This window comes from Larimichthys crocea, chromosome XVII, assembly GCF_000972845.2.
Source record: "Larimichthys crocea isolate SSNF chromosome XVII, L_crocea_2.0, whole genome shotgun sequence".
Taxonomy (NCBI): domain Eukaryota; kingdom Metazoa; phylum Chordata; class Actinopteri; family Sciaenidae; genus Larimichthys; species Larimichthys crocea.
Genome location: NC_040027.1, coordinates 9,021,184 through 9,037,305, shown reverse-complemented (window position 1 = coordinate 9,037,305; position 16,122 = coordinate 9,021,184). Strand labels below are relative to the sequence as shown.

At 41.9% G+C, this 16,122-nt stretch overlaps 1 protein-coding gene across 2 annotated transcripts in view; it reads left to right on the top strand.

The window, feature by feature from the left end:
* The window catches only part of LOC104926358 (BMP/retinoic acid-inducible neural-specific protein 3), a 53,810-nt gene extending 38,388 nt beyond the window's left edge, over positions 1-15,422 (top strand). For both annotated transcript variants that reach the window (XM_027290479.1, XM_019266922.2), the window contains exons 5-9: positions 3,630-3,735; positions 3,901-4,137; positions 6,590-6,812; positions 12,755-13,097; positions 14,141-15,422. In XM_027290479.1, the coding sequence (XP_027146280.1) occupies positions 3,630-3,735; positions 3,901-4,137; positions 6,590-6,812; positions 12,755-13,097; positions 14,141-14,911 (1,680 nt within the window). In that variant the 3' untranslated portion in view covers positions 14,912-15,422. The remainder of the gene's footprint in view (positions 1-3,629; positions 3,736-3,900; positions 4,138-6,589; positions 6,813-12,754; positions 13,098-14,140) is intronic.
* Positions 15,423-16,122: the final 700 nt, after the last annotated feature.

Sequence of the window (16,122 nt, the reverse complement as noted above, 5' to 3'; positions counted from 1 at the left end):
GTATCACATGTTGGATTGATTTATTCCTTCTCACGCCCACGTCGCTTCCGATGATGACTATTGAAATATGCAAGAGATCACTGTTGTTTGTGTCAAGGATGCAGGGTTGCAACGGCAATAAGAGGTAATAAACACATCTTTAGAGAATATTCATGCATAGTTTAAGATTATCTCGCTGTATTTGATCTGTGTGTACTGCACAGTTCATTAGAAACAATCACAGCTTCCAGTTTGTATTTCAGAGTTTAAATGTGTCTGCCAGGTGGCATTTGCAATGTAGAAAGCAGCTTCATGCATGTGGCTTTGTCGCTTTTTTATAACAATGAATCACCAGTGAAGTGGAAAATGATGCTTTTTATCAGCCTGCTGGTGATGAGATATGATCTTCAGCCTCCGGAAGCACATCGAGTCTGGAGGAATTGCTCTGTGATGTGCACATATGGTGAGGGGAAGATAAATGAATCTTGTGAAACACAGCTCGTGACAGGTTTCTGCCTCCGGTTGTCACCTTCAGGTAGCATGGGGTTAATAAGGCTACGGAGGGAAGGATGACCCTCCTTTCTACCTCTTTCATTCGTCTGAACACTGTGGTAGTCGGCTTGTGTGGTTTTTCTCTGCTGTAGCAGAACATGAATCAGACTCCCTGTACTTATATCAAAGCTCCGTCCTCTCACTACATTGTGTTCGGGGAGGGCTGGGTATTTCTTTTGCAGCTGAGGTGGGCACATCAGAGGTGCAGAGGCAGATGCTTTTGTGTGTTTCATTTCTTGGGAATTAGGGTTTTCCCTGTAGCTACAGAGAGGAAGAGAGAGTGTGCTTTCATGCTCCAAAGGCAGTCATCCGGCGTAACTGACAGGTAGGAAGCAGAGAAAGGAGAAACTCACCTCAATCACTGCTGGAAAGTGAGTCAAAAGGAACGACAGATTCCTCCACACTTGTGCGTCATTTCCACAGGGCATTGACCCACACAGCAGCGCAACTAAGCACTCCTCTGCATGAATTTGAAATCGAACAAGTTGAGGGATGAATGAGAGGCAAAAGGGCCCCCCTGCTGTCTCTGTGCAAAGGGGAAATGGAAGCTCATTTTGGAGGAAAAGCCTGTTACTGTTGTGTTGTGCTGGGGGTGGGCTGTGGAAATCTGGGCTCTCCTAAAGAAGTCACGTCGCACAGCAGAGTCCGTGATCGGATCGGCTTGTTTCTACAATGAGTAATGACTTCCGTTGTTCGAGAGCGCCTGGGATAATTTTTGTTACAGTTTGAGGATTTCCTTTACTGAATTGATGGTGATATCCTGAACTGACTCTGCACACAGTGATGAACAAGGCGACAGACCTGAATGAGGAGGCGGCAGGAGTCTCTGGTTCCATATGTTCATCTCGTGGACAGTGTCTTGATTGTGTTGTGTTGTCATTATTATAGAGAAATACATTTTTTCGAGTGCCCTGATTCGATCAATTGCTGTCTGGACTATCACCGCCTGCTTTAAAAGTTTCTCGTCTAAAACTGCCTCAGCGACACATTTAAAACAACAAACTAAATAAATCAAGTTTCCACATGCTGACACTCATGAATGCGATGGTGGCGGACTGCATTCATCAGCTCTGAAGCTGTTTTGCAACTTCCATTTCCACCAAATAAGCTTTGATAAGTATTTTGTACATTGTACCATCTATTCACAAAGTCTGACTGCAGCTTGGTGTTGGTCAGATAAAGAAAGTGTACGATCTTACACAAAACAGTATTTCTCTTGTGGTAGAGAACAAAGAGGAGCTAAAAGGATTTTGTGTGGACACAAATTGTAGTAACAAAGGATTATCTGCGGTCTTTGAGACTATTTTTATACTTTTCTTTCATTATTTATTAATCTCAGTGTTTTGTAAGACAGAAATATGGACTAGGTTTGATTCTAAAATGTAATTACCTCTTAATCATTGAAGCAGAACATTGTGGCCAATTCATCCAAAAATTATCCAAAATCCGTAATAAAAAATTATTGTGGCCAACATAACAACTGTAAACTCATTGACTGGATGCGTCATACCACAGTGAACTTTGTGTATGTATATATGTGTATTAAAACAGCATAGTTGTACCTTTTAACGATTATGTAACTTGACAGTATGTCAAACAATGCGTGTGCCCTCTAGTGACCCATTCAATGCAACTTGGAGGAAAGATTCTTTCTAAAGTCTTCCTTTAGAAGAAGAGGTGAAAGTCGGAGCACGTCAACCTCTCTGTCAGACTGTCGGATCACACATTGTAAACATTTGTTTGCCCGCATGTGTTAAAGGTTTGTTTGAATAAGAAGATTTCATTCGCTTACTGATCTGCTGTACGAGGCAACGATCAAAGCTTTCCTCTTCCCATGCTTCTCTTTCTCCCACTCGCTCAGTGAAATACTTTAAGCAGCATGGTGGCACCTGGGCTAAAGGTTCACACCATGAAATAAAGAGAGAATACAGCAAAAGAAAGACTTATATCCTCCTCAGAACTCTAGCCTTTGCTTTATTCCCTCATGGAGCCATGTGGCAAGATACAGGTGGCCAATAATGTCCTATTAAGTATTTTTAATATACCAGAAAGCATCTTCAGTGAATAGCAGCTGCTATGCAAAGCGGAAATTGAATGCTCTGCTCATCAGTCAATGTTTTGCCATATGGCATATCATATGGTATATCAAATAATTCCTTATATGGATTCAATATTCATGCGGTCTGAAACGCAGGCTTGTATCTCATTTCCTCACATTCATATCAGGATTAAAATCCCTCATGAGGCAAACAAGGGATCTCTAATGTGATATAAATATTATAGTCAAAGAATTACAGTCAGAGTATCTTGATTTCCCTTTTGACATTCACAGAAGATATTTATTCCTCCGTTCACAAACGCCTTTCTCCTGGATTAGGCTTTTGATTAAAGAACCACACGCTGAGTTCTCACTTCCCTGCAGCACTGGCCTCATATGAGCTTCCTGAGCCCTTCAGCCCTCTATGATTGTGTTACTGATCGACTGACCCTCATTGTCTCGCCTCATCCATCTGTCACTTTATACCAACTGTCCTCTGACAAGCCTGACCAGGACAAATTGCTGAACAAAATATGTTGTCCCGAGAACCACAAAGAGAGAAAAATGAGAATCAGTTAGACGCCTCCCCGCCGTGTCACAGCGAGAAAAAGCAGGGTGCTGAAATAAGATCTCTTCTTGCAAATGAAGTGAAAAAGGATGCTTTGCTGGAGCTGCTTTGTGGCAAAGGTCAGTCGAAACGTCTTCAATCAGTGACTGGACGAGAAAAGAAACGTTTTAGCATTCTTGCAGAAAAAAAAAAAAAAATGAGTGCAGCAAAGTACTCTTACAGCAATTTAGAAGGCTCTAAATGAGCTTACCCCAGTTCTGTTCAACAATCGATTATGTAGAAAGTACTTTATTTATACAGAGCAGAGAAAGGCATTTATGTTGCACAAGCCACATTTTCTTCGGTTCCCTTCAAACTAATTTTGCATCTGAAAATCACAAGTACCCTTTGAATAGATTTTTGTGCAAACACATACAACTTAACCAAGCACTTGTACTCAAATGGATGCTGTACAGAATTTATAAATGAGCCGTTTTATTTGTTGTTGCCCAGGTGACAGAGACCCGCACAGGTCCTCTCGGATGCAGTAACTATGACAACCTTGACTCTGTTAGCTCGGTGCTGGTTCAGAGCCCTGAAAATAAAGTCCAGCTGCAAGGTTTGTCTGATTTTTACTATGATTGTCATGCTGTTCTAAATCTTTTCTTAAAATTATATGCACAAGGGATAAACATGGCATAAAAATACAGATTTATACAAGTGAGTTATAAGCTCAGCTACGCAAGTTCAGGACTAAACCCAGGTTCTTTTTTTTTTAATACAGGCTTGCAGGTGATCCTCCCAGACTACTTGAGAGAAAGTTTTGTACAGGCTGCGCTCAGCTACATCGCCTGTAATGGAGAGGGTGAATTTGGCTGCAAGGACAATGACTGCTGGTGCAACTGTGACCTCAAGTTCCCAGAGTGCAACTGTCCTTACATGGACATCCAAGCCATGGAGGAGAGCCTGGAGAGGATCACGGAGACGTGGGGCATCCTCTATAAGGAGTTTGAGGAATCAGGTGACAAAGCCCTCAAGATGATAATTCTTTCTTCCTTTCACGTCTCATGCCTCATTTAAATGCAGGAAAATCAAACTTTGAGAATATAAATCATTCATATGAGACGGAGTGAGAATGAATTCAAGTGTTTTATCTGCACTGTTAAATCTGACTGAGGAATCTATATGTATATTCCTCCCTATTCTGTGATTTATAGGTGAACTATAATAGCTGGTTGTGAATTTTGGGCCCTGGCACACTATCTGCATAAAGCAAATTAACGAGGCGACAGGACCGGATTAAAAACATTAAAAAAAAAAAAAAACACACCACCAACAGCTTTCGGCTCAGGTAGTTTACAATATGTCTGGAGCAGATTAATCAGCTATAAAACCCATTTATTGCAGGTCCAGCTTTTCATATCACCAGGGAAACAGAGTTTGAGTAGAAGCTCCTAGCATAATGTTTGGTTATTATTGCAGTGCTCAGTCACCCTGCCTTGGTCATTATTATTACTCAGGTAAAATCAAATGGATGCCCCCCCCCCCTCTCTCTCTCAGATTTGGCTGAAATATCCCTAAGTGCAATTACTTTCAAAGTTTATGTTTTAATAGCTGGGTGCGAAGTGAGGGCAGGAGCGTGCTCTGAATGCAGACGCCCGGGAAGTGTCATAAGTGTCCTTCAGTGAAGGGATATCACAGATTTCGGGCTCAGTGCTGTATCAGCAGAGGAAGATGCCAGAAACTGGCCATTGATGCATATGGATTCACAGAGATCAAATACTGACTTCTCGATAGAAGCAATGCTATTGTTAACCTTGAATCAAATGATGACAAGGAAAAAAGGACGCAACAGAATGAAACACATTTCCCATCCAAACCGTTGTTCATTGTTTAGAGCTGTAGCTCGTCCATGAACTATGATTAATGTGTGACTGTTGCTGCAATAATGTCAAAAATTCTCTTTCAAAATTGGTTTTAACTTTAAAGTGCAATGCTAAATGATTGTAAAACTAATTCAAATAAGTGTGTGAGGGAGTTTCAGCTTTAAGGAGGTAATGGTCATGATGACAACAACAACATGTAATGTTCAAAATCACGTTGACACCTTGGCATGGGCAAAGTTCCCCTTTTAAAATGTTTCAGCTTCAAAGTGGACCCACTCTGACTTTTACTTCACTGAATAGAATCAACATGTTAGAGGTGACTTTTCAAAGCTCCACCTGACAGATGCTGTGTCCCAGTTCAGGTATCCCAAAGTCCATGTTTCTAACCCCGAACAGAAGAGGCTGCCAAGGTGTGTGCGGTTTTTCAAAGGCTCCTTCAGCTGCAACTCCTCCATTGTTGTTGTGCCTGAAACTGGAGGACAGAACCGTAGGACGCTCTGTGTTTTATCGTATCCAACGTGCACTCGTCGATTGTTTAATGGAGTGTTGAGGTGATGATTGTCAAGTCATAAAGTCAAGAAATATCACTCGACAACATTATATTTACGAGGCACTTGGTTTCAGGTGGTCATCAATGACCACAGTAAATATATCATATCAACTGGACTCATGAAAGAGCCACTGCAGGATGTTAATGAGCATGAGCAAAATGTGCTCGTTAGCAGCCATGACATGTTGTAAACACAGGAAAGAAAAAATAAAATAAATACAGTATTTTGCTAGTTGCCAATCATGTGAGGAAGGAAAATGTCAATTTGTGTCTATTTATACTTGTAAAGTAGAGTAATTACACCCACAGCACATGTAGGATCAAAAGAAACACCTGCAAAATGACTCCAAATCACAGATGTGCATTGATGCGTAATGTGTATTTAAATAGATGATATTCAAACCCAGCTGGATGTGTAACAGGTCAAGATATTCTTCAAGTCGATCGTGACCACACAAGTGAACTTTAAAATATTCATAACCCTGAGGAGGCTGGACGGTTAATCGCATTAGTCATCATTATTGTTAAGATGAAAGTTTAGTGGACCCAGAATGCAAACACAAGCCTCAGACCAATTATAATTTAAAAGAGGTGCAATGAGCAAGGCAACCTGGTGCAGGGTACAGGGTGGGGTGGTCCAGAACAGAAACTGAGACAAGAAAGAGCTTACTACCCCAGAAGATGGAAGATGGCAACACGCACACAACATTTAACGCTCACAGTTTGTATGTGTTTGTTACAGCAGCGATTAGTGAATGATCTGGCAGAGTCTGGGAGGTGAAGCTGGTCTTTTGTACTGCAGAGGTTGATTAGAAGATGAGGAACAGGTGGTGAGGTGATCAGGCCGGTGACAGAAGGCCACAACCGGTGACACAGACAAGACAGATGAGAGAAAACACAGGAAAAAAGAGTGGCGGCTGTAACAGTACCTAATGTTGCATACAGTCTATCTATCGAATGCTAAGCATAATTTTGTAGATAAGATCGCAGTGCTTTATTGATGTTATGATTATGTTTATGTGTCTTTTCTGTTATAGATGAATTCAAGGCGTTCTATGCGAGGCTGCCCCAGAACTATTTCCTGAATGTGTCAACCATCCAGCACTTGTGGTCGATGGACAACTTGTTCCAGTGGAGATACGAGCAGCTGGAGAACAGCATGCGGGTCCTCTCCAAGCGAGCCGAGAGAGTCATTTTCAAGCTCTTCAGTCTCAGTAAGAGATGTCACCGACAGCCACAAGTCCGCCTACCAAGAGAACGGTGAGCACAGCCGATGAAATTTCGCATTTTCTTTCTCTCCGTGTGTTTTTGTCACAGGTGACTTTGGCCCTGAGTAAATCTACTGCAGCCAACATTTTTTTTAAAATGTACTTTTCTTTTTGGGCATTCTTCACTTTCTGTTTGATCTATACACCCACAGTAGCTTTTTGCCCAAAGCTGTACATCGAATCACAGCCTCTGTAGACTGCAGCCCTCTCTTTGGACCAAATCAGGGATGTAGGAAATAAAGAAGCTGGCATGCGGTGGTGGAATTTTACTTGTATAACCTTGCAATACACCTTTGGTGAACGTAAAGGATTTTATGTTTATCTCTTTTGTACAGCAAGCGCCAAGAAATATGTACGTCGTACCAAGGTTGGAATGCACTGAATTAACATTAAGCTAGACCTCTACGGTGCGGCACAACTTTTCAGCCGGATTCAGCTCAGCTTTCACACATTCTTGCTTTTCACACATCACCACCAATGAGCTCACCTGCCCTGCTCCAACAGTAAACCTTAACTTCAGAAATCCACAATTCTCCACTCTATTAAATCTTTATCGAGCCTCATGAAATGATGAAATCTTCATTTCATTTCAATGTACTCGAGATCCCTCTGAAACCAGATCCTCTGCGTCGGTTTCGCCGCTGCAAAGAAGAAAAATTCCACTTTTACAATTTGATATCTTTCTTTGGTTCAGAGGTTCATTACATTCTTCAAGTCTTTCAGCTGATTACGAAATCAGATGAAATTTTCAAAGTCGGTTGCAGATTTACCAGTTTACCTTTTCACACCAATCCTCCCAAGATTCATCAAAACACTAACAGTAGATGATCTGTTTCATAACCAGTTATAGCTGTTCCAAAAATGTCTCTGATTTCCAACTATTACAAGGTTCAGCAGCGGCGACTTAAACTTAAAGAAAGACATCCATGAAGGTTAAGGGAAACCACTGTTATTCAAACACAGAAAGACAGCCATGGCCTCCGGTGTCACAGTTGGACATTTTGTACCCACACTTTGACACTCTGACCTCCTCCATGACTTTTTGTTGTGTTCTAACAGCGTCCTGCTTCTGCTGCTGACAAAGGAGACATTATTCAGATGGGAGCGAGAGGTCACTTGTCACTAAAACAAATAGACGTAGGTCATTTTAGGTGTTTGACCAATGTTGTTTTTGTTACTGCTGAAGACTGTTTCTGAGTTTTGAAAATGCTGCCTTCCTCCATCAAACAGAGGTCAGTGCCGATGATGAGTCCAACCATCACTGTCAGTCACACAGGGTGCAGATGAACTGAGCTGAGACACATGAATCAACCGGCAGATTAATCTATACAGTGGAGTCTGTTCAATGTCCAGCCTCTCGCTTTCTTTTCTCTCTCTCTCTCTCGGTGTACACCCCTGTTTCGTTTCCTGCCAAAACACACATTAATCACTGATCTATGCAGCTGATATTCCCACCCACTTGCCAAGAAAAGGAGTGGGAGCGTCATCGCCCCCATCCAGGCAGTGTTTATCTATGTTATTACCGCCGCGTCAACTGTGAAGCTTTCCTTTTCTCTTCTGTCTTCACAGAAATCACCATGCACAGTGCAGAGAGAGATTGAGAATGCCGATGTTTGCCTTGGAGAGAAACGGAAGCTCTTGAGAGAGAGAGAAAAAAAAAACGCTCTCCCTTTAACGTGTTTGAGGCACTTGAGATAGATGAGAGATATGTGATTGATTTTGCTTCCTGCGGGCTACTTTTCCTCTGCGCTGACAATTATGAGAGAATAAGCCAGTCGAAGCAGTAGTCAGCTTGGCTTTTATTAGGCGGATAATGATAAGACGACACAGCATACTTTGTGCTCAAACTTTTGCCATTAGGCATAATGATGCACATTGTCATTCAAGTGATGTGTGCAGTACTTCTGCTTTAATCAGCTTAGAAAATGCTTCTTATGTACAGCTTTCTGCCAAAGAAAGGTGCAGGCTTTTTTTTTCAAGAACATCAAGGTCTCGTCAGAAAGTGCAATTAAGATTTGACTCTGAAATGTTGAATGGCTTTTTAATGAACTTGTCAAGGCTTTGAATATACCGCACCAGTTTCAACTTTACAGCTGCACACTGTTTCAGTTATGTTACCTTTTTATATGAAAAATGTTCAGAAGGTGAAATTGCGTGTCATAACATTGGTCTTTTCATTCAGTTCAAATTAAAATGTATTTTGTGAGCCTCTTAATTAAACTAAATAAGTAATAATAACAGTATAATATCCTAGTGGTCTGCGTAGATGTTCCTGAGCCTCTCTGGTTCTGGATAGACCAGGCCAGAACTGAGTCTATCCAGAACCTTTTGATCGAATTCGGTGCAGTTTCCTTTCCAATGTTCCCCACCAGGATGACCTCAATCATGAAGGAGTAGAAATGTCTCAGTATTTCAGGGGATAGCTTCAATTTCCTCAAGCATCTTCTCTAGCCTTTCTTACCACAGAGTCGATGTCTGACTCCCCCGGAGACACCAAGGACACTCCACTCTCCAACTCCTCTGTCTTGCTGATGTTCAGGAGGAGGCTGTTGCCTTGACACAAGTGGATCAGGCTGTCTAATGATGATGGTGTTGAAGTCAACACTGTCAGTGTGCATGTACAGGGAGTACAGCAGGGGACTCAAAACACAGCCCTGGGGATGTTAAGGGTGAGGGTGAATGAGGTGTGTCCAGACACCTTTACCACCTGGGTTGGCCCGTCAGGGAGTCAACGATCCACATGCACAGTGAGGTACAGTATTTAGTCCCAGGTTTTGAGTTTTGTGTCCAGACTGGAGGGAAACTTTGAACTGTGGTCATCAGCAGTCTCACATAGCTCCATTGTCCAGTTTGCATAGGGTGGTGTGGAGGATCTGCGTCCTCTGTTGATCAGTTGGGATGATTAGCAAATTGTAGTGAGCATTTCAAAGCATTTCATCACTACAGAGATAAATGCACTGGGCAACAGTCATTAGGGCAGGCTGAAGTTTTTGTCTGGGACTCAGGAATAACGGCAGCCTGAGCCAGGGACAGGTTGAAGACTGTCGAACACTCGCCACTAGTTGGTCAGCACAAAGTTTGAGGGCCTACGCTGTGTTAGCATCTGGTCCTGCTGCCTTCCTGATGTTCACGCATCTGGAAGAGTGATAGATGTGAAAGGTGCTTCCTGTACCTCCAGTAACCTTTGCGTCACAGAAATTGTTTAGCTCACCTGCTAGGTTCATACTGATGGATTTAGGCTTGATTGACTATTTGACTGGTGTGGTACAGAACCTCTGACAGAAGATAGATGAGTTAAAGAGTTCTATAAATAAGCACAACTCTGCCTCAACTGCCAACCTGACAGTAAAACAAAAGAATAAATGCACATTTCATAAAGAATATATAAGAATATAGAATGGAATATGACAATATGGAGTTAAGTTAAGATGGTGCACAACCTATTCATACACTACATGGTCAAATATGTACACATATTGGTATGTACTTTTGGTTTAGTCTTAGAGACAATAGTGTGCTCCCAGGTCTGTGTTCTGTTTGCACACTGCAAGCCCACAAAAAGCGTTTTTCTCAGTTTGGACTCAAAGAACTTGTCTGGTTTGCACAGGCCCTGACCTCAAACCCGTCCAAAACCTTTGGGATGAACGGGGACACGGACTGTGAGCCAGATCTGATCGCCCAACATCAGTGTAGGACCTCACTAATGCACTCAGGGCTGAACAGTTTTTATTTATTGTGCAGGTTATAAGATGCTTCTGTCTGCTCGGTGTGTTTCTACTTTCATTCTGTAGTGTACATTACACTCTGCTGCTGTAATAAGTCAATTTCCCTGTTGTGGGATGAATAAAGTATAATCTAATTTAATCTAACAGGAGAAAATCTGTGCAGGTTCCAAAATCTTGTAGACATCTCCTGTTTTCTCTTCTCAACTCATCCTTCTCTAACATGTTTGTCTCATTTTTATTCATTGATGAGAATGTCAGTAGATTTTAGTAGTTTTTGTGTGTGTGTTTCTTTAGTTATTGTTAAAACAAATGTTGATGAAACTATGATGAAAATTCTCACTGGTCTTGTGTCTTATCAAAAATTACCAAAGGCTTCTTTTACCTAAAATATTATCTATAGAAACAAAGCTTGAATGTCATTTTAGTCATTGCCTCAGAGATGCTTTTTCTAGAGCTTTCCAAAAACAACTACTTTTACTGAACTCATTCAAAACACAATGTTGTCTGCTCCTTTAAAAGTGGCACTGAAGTTGGAAGACACTGTGATTTACAGCAGTGGTGTGGAGGCAGAGTAGCAGGGAGCAGGAAGGCTGTGCATAATCACACCGGGGAACTAACAGCACAACTGCAGTCTTGTGTTGGAGACTGCTTTGCTCTGCTGCAGCTGTCAGAGGTGAAATAACTTGCCCACAGGTGGCGAGTGATGGAAAGGAAGAGCCCTTTTGGTTCATTTCCCATCACTTTTTTTTTTCGTAAGGGGGTTTTGATATTCAAATCAGTGACTTTCTGAATTCAAACTTGCTCCCTGTTGCCAGAAACACAATGAGAGTGGGATACAGAGGGAGGATGCTCCAAATGTAATCCAGCCAACATTTTTAGATTAGCATAAAGTTTACCACAATACACCCCCATCAAAGAATAATGTTGTTTTCTGGGTATTTTTTAATGGAAAGCCGGAGGTATGTACTGAGCATTTCTTCTTTTCTGCGAGCAAAGAGGATAAGAGGCATAAAGGGATCACAGTCGAGAAAGTGCTACAGACGGGAATCAAACTCGGGTCCACATGGGGGAATTATATGTATGTCTGAGACTCAGTTACCCCACGGCTGCAGCGCGCTTCTAATATTTATGTCACAAACTGATCAAAGACAACTTTCTCTCTCTGTCTGTCTCTCGCTTACTCTTCCAAACAACAGTGTTTATGCTCATATTCTTTGCATGTGTAACCTGCATTCATCCGGCACTTCAGGACAACAAAAACATGAAAACTGGTACACAACAGGAATCTCAGGCCAGCCCGAATCAATAACATATTCCTGCAGAGATACCTACATACAATGTTGACATCATTATCCTGCTGGGAATATCAAACTGAAAAATAAAAAAAGAGTTTTGTAGGTGCCACATTAGAATAAAACTCTAAACTTCATAATGCCTTTAAATCTTGTTCAGATGCTGAAAATAAAAGTCACACCGAACACTGATTTGGTCCCCAAACAATGAACATTTCTAGGTTAAAACGGACCTAAATTTGATATTGGAAAGTGTCTGGAACTTTCATTCATATGTGCAAGTCCAAAGTATGCATTGAAACGTTGTTGGATTCATGGTTATGCCAATCTAGACTACCACTAATGTCTTTTGACCTGCAAACTAACTTTAACTATAACTGCAACGATACATTGATTTGTTGTCCAATATCAAATTCATTGCAACTGTTTTGATAATCAGTTTATCGTTTCTGAGTAATTCTTTAGAGAAGAGGATTTCAGATGTGAATGTTTTCTGACCTTTTTCGTCTTGACAGTAAACTCGATATCTTTGCTATGGTAACAAAACAACACTTGAGGATGTTACCTTGGGCTTTGAATCAACTGTGATGAATACTTTGAATGGTTTTCTTTCATTTTATAGACCAAAAGAACTAATCCATTCATCAAGAAAAATCATCAACATATTAATGAAAACAACTGTTATTTGCAGCCCTAACTTGAATCCTGTCTGCTCGGCCTGTCTGCATGCTTTACATTATGCTGATTGTGCTCTATATTTTTAACGAGCAAGCTGTCTGCACACCCAGACAGGTGTCCAGGACCCAATAAAGCATGCTACCTAATAAACCAGCTCATCCTCTAAGCCCCGTTCAATAACCACTCTCTCACTGCCTCTCACTCTCTCCTGTTCTGTTTTTCTTCTCCTCCTGCTGCAGGCCTCAGTCCTACTGGCTCAGTCATTTCCAGTCTCTCCTGTATTGCTCAGAGAACAACCAACTTGGTGCATTCTCCGAGGAGCTCCACAGCTGCAGCTGTCGATACGAACACAGCCCCTGTCAGCTGCCTCCGCCCTGCTCCGTCGGGGAAGGCTTGGCTTGCGCTGCATGTGCGCCAGACAACCACACCCGCTGTGGGAGCTGCAACCCGGGGTTTAGCCTGACGCAGGGGGCCTGCAGGCCCATGGTGGCAGACTCTACAGAAAACTACCTGGGATTTGAGACGGACCTCCAGGATTTGGAGCTGGGCTACCTACTGCAGAGAGCTGACCGCAGGCTAGAGGTATTTTTTTCTTTTAGCCGTTGCTGAATCATGTCAGGCTGACCGAGAGCTGAGCTGTCTTTCACAGGAGTAGCCTGGGGAGAATATACTCACTCATGGGAGCCACTCAGCATTACAAAGTCTTGCCCTTCTGGCTACTGAGGAACTTCATAGTTTCCTCATGTTTTTTTTCTTGTATTTGTTGCACCATGTCTTAGACGTTCTGTACACCTGAGGCACTGTGGTTCATCGATTAGAATAGAGAGGAATAAATAAATGAAATATAATAAATAACAAATAGTTCAGAACTTAGTGATTTGATGTGTAGATGATGATTTATGGTTAGCCAGACATGGTCAGAAAAATAGGTATTGGCTATAAGTCAAAAGCAAGCAGGCATTGTTTGACAAAACCTGCACTAGCAGGGTTGCATACAATAAAAGCAGAAGTAACCTATTTCTTGCCTCAGTAAAATACAGGTTGAAAATAGGTCAGTTTGAAGGGTCGTTCCTTTTGTTTTTGGTGGTGGGGCGAGGGGTATTTTTTGCTTTTCTTGGAGAGTGACAAGGGACAGAGAGAGAGAGAGAGAAAGAGAGAGAGAGGAGGAGTATGTGGAAGAAAGGTCCAAAACTGAACCAGCTATGATTGCAACCATGCCACATCGCAGCACACACTGTACCCATTCAGCTAGGACGACAAATAGTCACTCTTTACTTTGGAAAGGGACGTCCTTAATGGCTAGAGTTGCTCTAAACAACTCCATCCAAAAGACAATGGGATGTGTCTGAAACCTTTGAAAATAGCAAAGAAGTGTGTCGCACGAAAATAAAGATAAAATGGAGTGGCGTGTTCGAAAGCAAGAAGCAACCTAATACCTATTGTTGTGCCTTTTTCCTCCTCTTCTATGCCTTACTTTTTTTCCCAAGTGAATTGCCTCAACTTCTGCTGCACGTCACGTCTACAAAAGTTTCCAAAACTACACCTCCTTGTATGTAGCTAATGTGTTCATGAGTGCGGTGCATCTATACATTTACACTTTTTGTCCATATCTGTTTGTTTCATAGGTCCACGCAATCTTCATCAGCAATGACATGCGACTCAACAGTTGGTTTGACCCGTCATGGAGAAAAAGGATGCTGCTGACGCTGAAGAGCAACAAGTACAAGTCTAACATGGTCCACATGCTGCTGGGAATATCCCTCCAGATCTGCCTTACAAAGAACAGCACCCTGGAGCCTGTCCTTACTCTCTACATCAACCCATTTGGAGGAAGTCACTCAGAGAGTTGGTACATCCCTGTCAATGAGAACAGTTTTCCAGACTGGCAGGCCACCAAGCTGGATCTACCCTTCGAGTGCTATAACTGGACTCTGACGCTGGGCAACAAGTGGAAGACGTTCTTTGAAACCATTCACATCTATCTTCGGAGCAGGATAAAGACTCAAGATGGAGTGAATGACAGTGTTTATTATGAGCCTTTAGAAATCACTGATCCTGCTCGGAACCTGGGCTACATGAAGATCAACAGCATCCAGGTCTTTGGTTACAGCATGCACTTTGACCCAGAGGCGATCCGTGACTTGATTCTGCAGCTGGACTACCCGTACACCCAAGGTTCCCAAGACACGGCCATGCTTCAACTCTTGGAAATACGAGACCGGGTAAACCGGTTGTCCCCACCGGGTCAACAGAGGTTGGACCTGTTTGCCTGTCTTCTGCGGCACCGGCTGAAACTGACTGCCAGTGAGGTGGTTCGCATTCATGCCTCCTTACAGGCCTTCAGCTCACGTCTGCCCAATGCGATGGATTACGAGACCACCAAGCTGTGCAGTTAACAGCTGCTTGATGGGAAATCTGGACTGCAAATGGCCTCCAGGAGATCTTCTGGACATATGAATTGTGTCCATTGCGGGGCAGCTGCTTACAGTCTCTATGGATTACCAAACTGTACGGTAAATAAGGAGAGAAATCAGAAAGAATGTACTCATCTGGTTGTTTTGGTTTCTGTTTTGTGGCAACTACCTTCAGTGCTATATCATAAAGAATGAGGTGGATCAGCGAGAAAATGCACAAGAACAAACGAAAAAGTAGAAATTCAGATACCACTATATAAAAATTGAACCATCCTGTTTCAATATGACTGCTCATTTATACTGTACTGTAAGTACCAATGCCAGACGAATGGACATTTTATGGTTAAAAAAAAATGGTACAGTCTGTTTGTTTGTAATTTTTATATGTTCCTTTTGCTTCAGTGACAGTGCACTTTCCATGAAGACCAGAATACAGTGGTGTCAGTCCAGATTTTGTAGATAAATTGATATTAAAAGATCATGTTATAACAGATTCCAGCTGTGGGGATATTTTTTACGATACTCCTAACTAGATTTCTTTTTCATTTTTAAAATACACTTGACAGTTTGAGTTGAGTTTTGACAAATTAGTCAGTGGTAAATGAATCGGGTCTACGTGATTGTTAACACCCCCGTAGTGCATGTTCAGTTTAATTCTTTTCTGCAATTACTTCGGTGCATCTTAACATTTTCTGCACACTTCATTTAACAAAAACTTGCTGAGGTAATTTCATTCCAATCCAAAACATCCCATAACTGCACAACATGTATGATTACACAAGCTCTCGGGTCAAATAAACATGGTAAATGGTGCCACGTGTAGTTTTTTTAAAGTGCACTCATCTTGGTAGAGTTACCATGGTGATTACAACCATTAGCCATTTTATCCTATTAATATTTTACAGGAAATTAAGATTCCTGTGCACAAACTATTTTATTTTGCAATGGAAACTATTTGTTCCCCATTTCTTTAACAAACAAACCGCAGCCCCTCACTTAAAGTTGAAAACTGTAAGTGGTCCAATGAGGCAAACTAGTGTGAAATTGAAAGGATGCGATTTGACTAGTAAAAGCTGTAGAAGCTGTTTTATTTAATAATGCTGGAAAGCCGTCACAGTGGTTCAGAATATGAAATGCAGCATGGTAATGAGTCTAGGGCAGGGGTCAGCTAAAGTACATGACTTGAGTCCAGG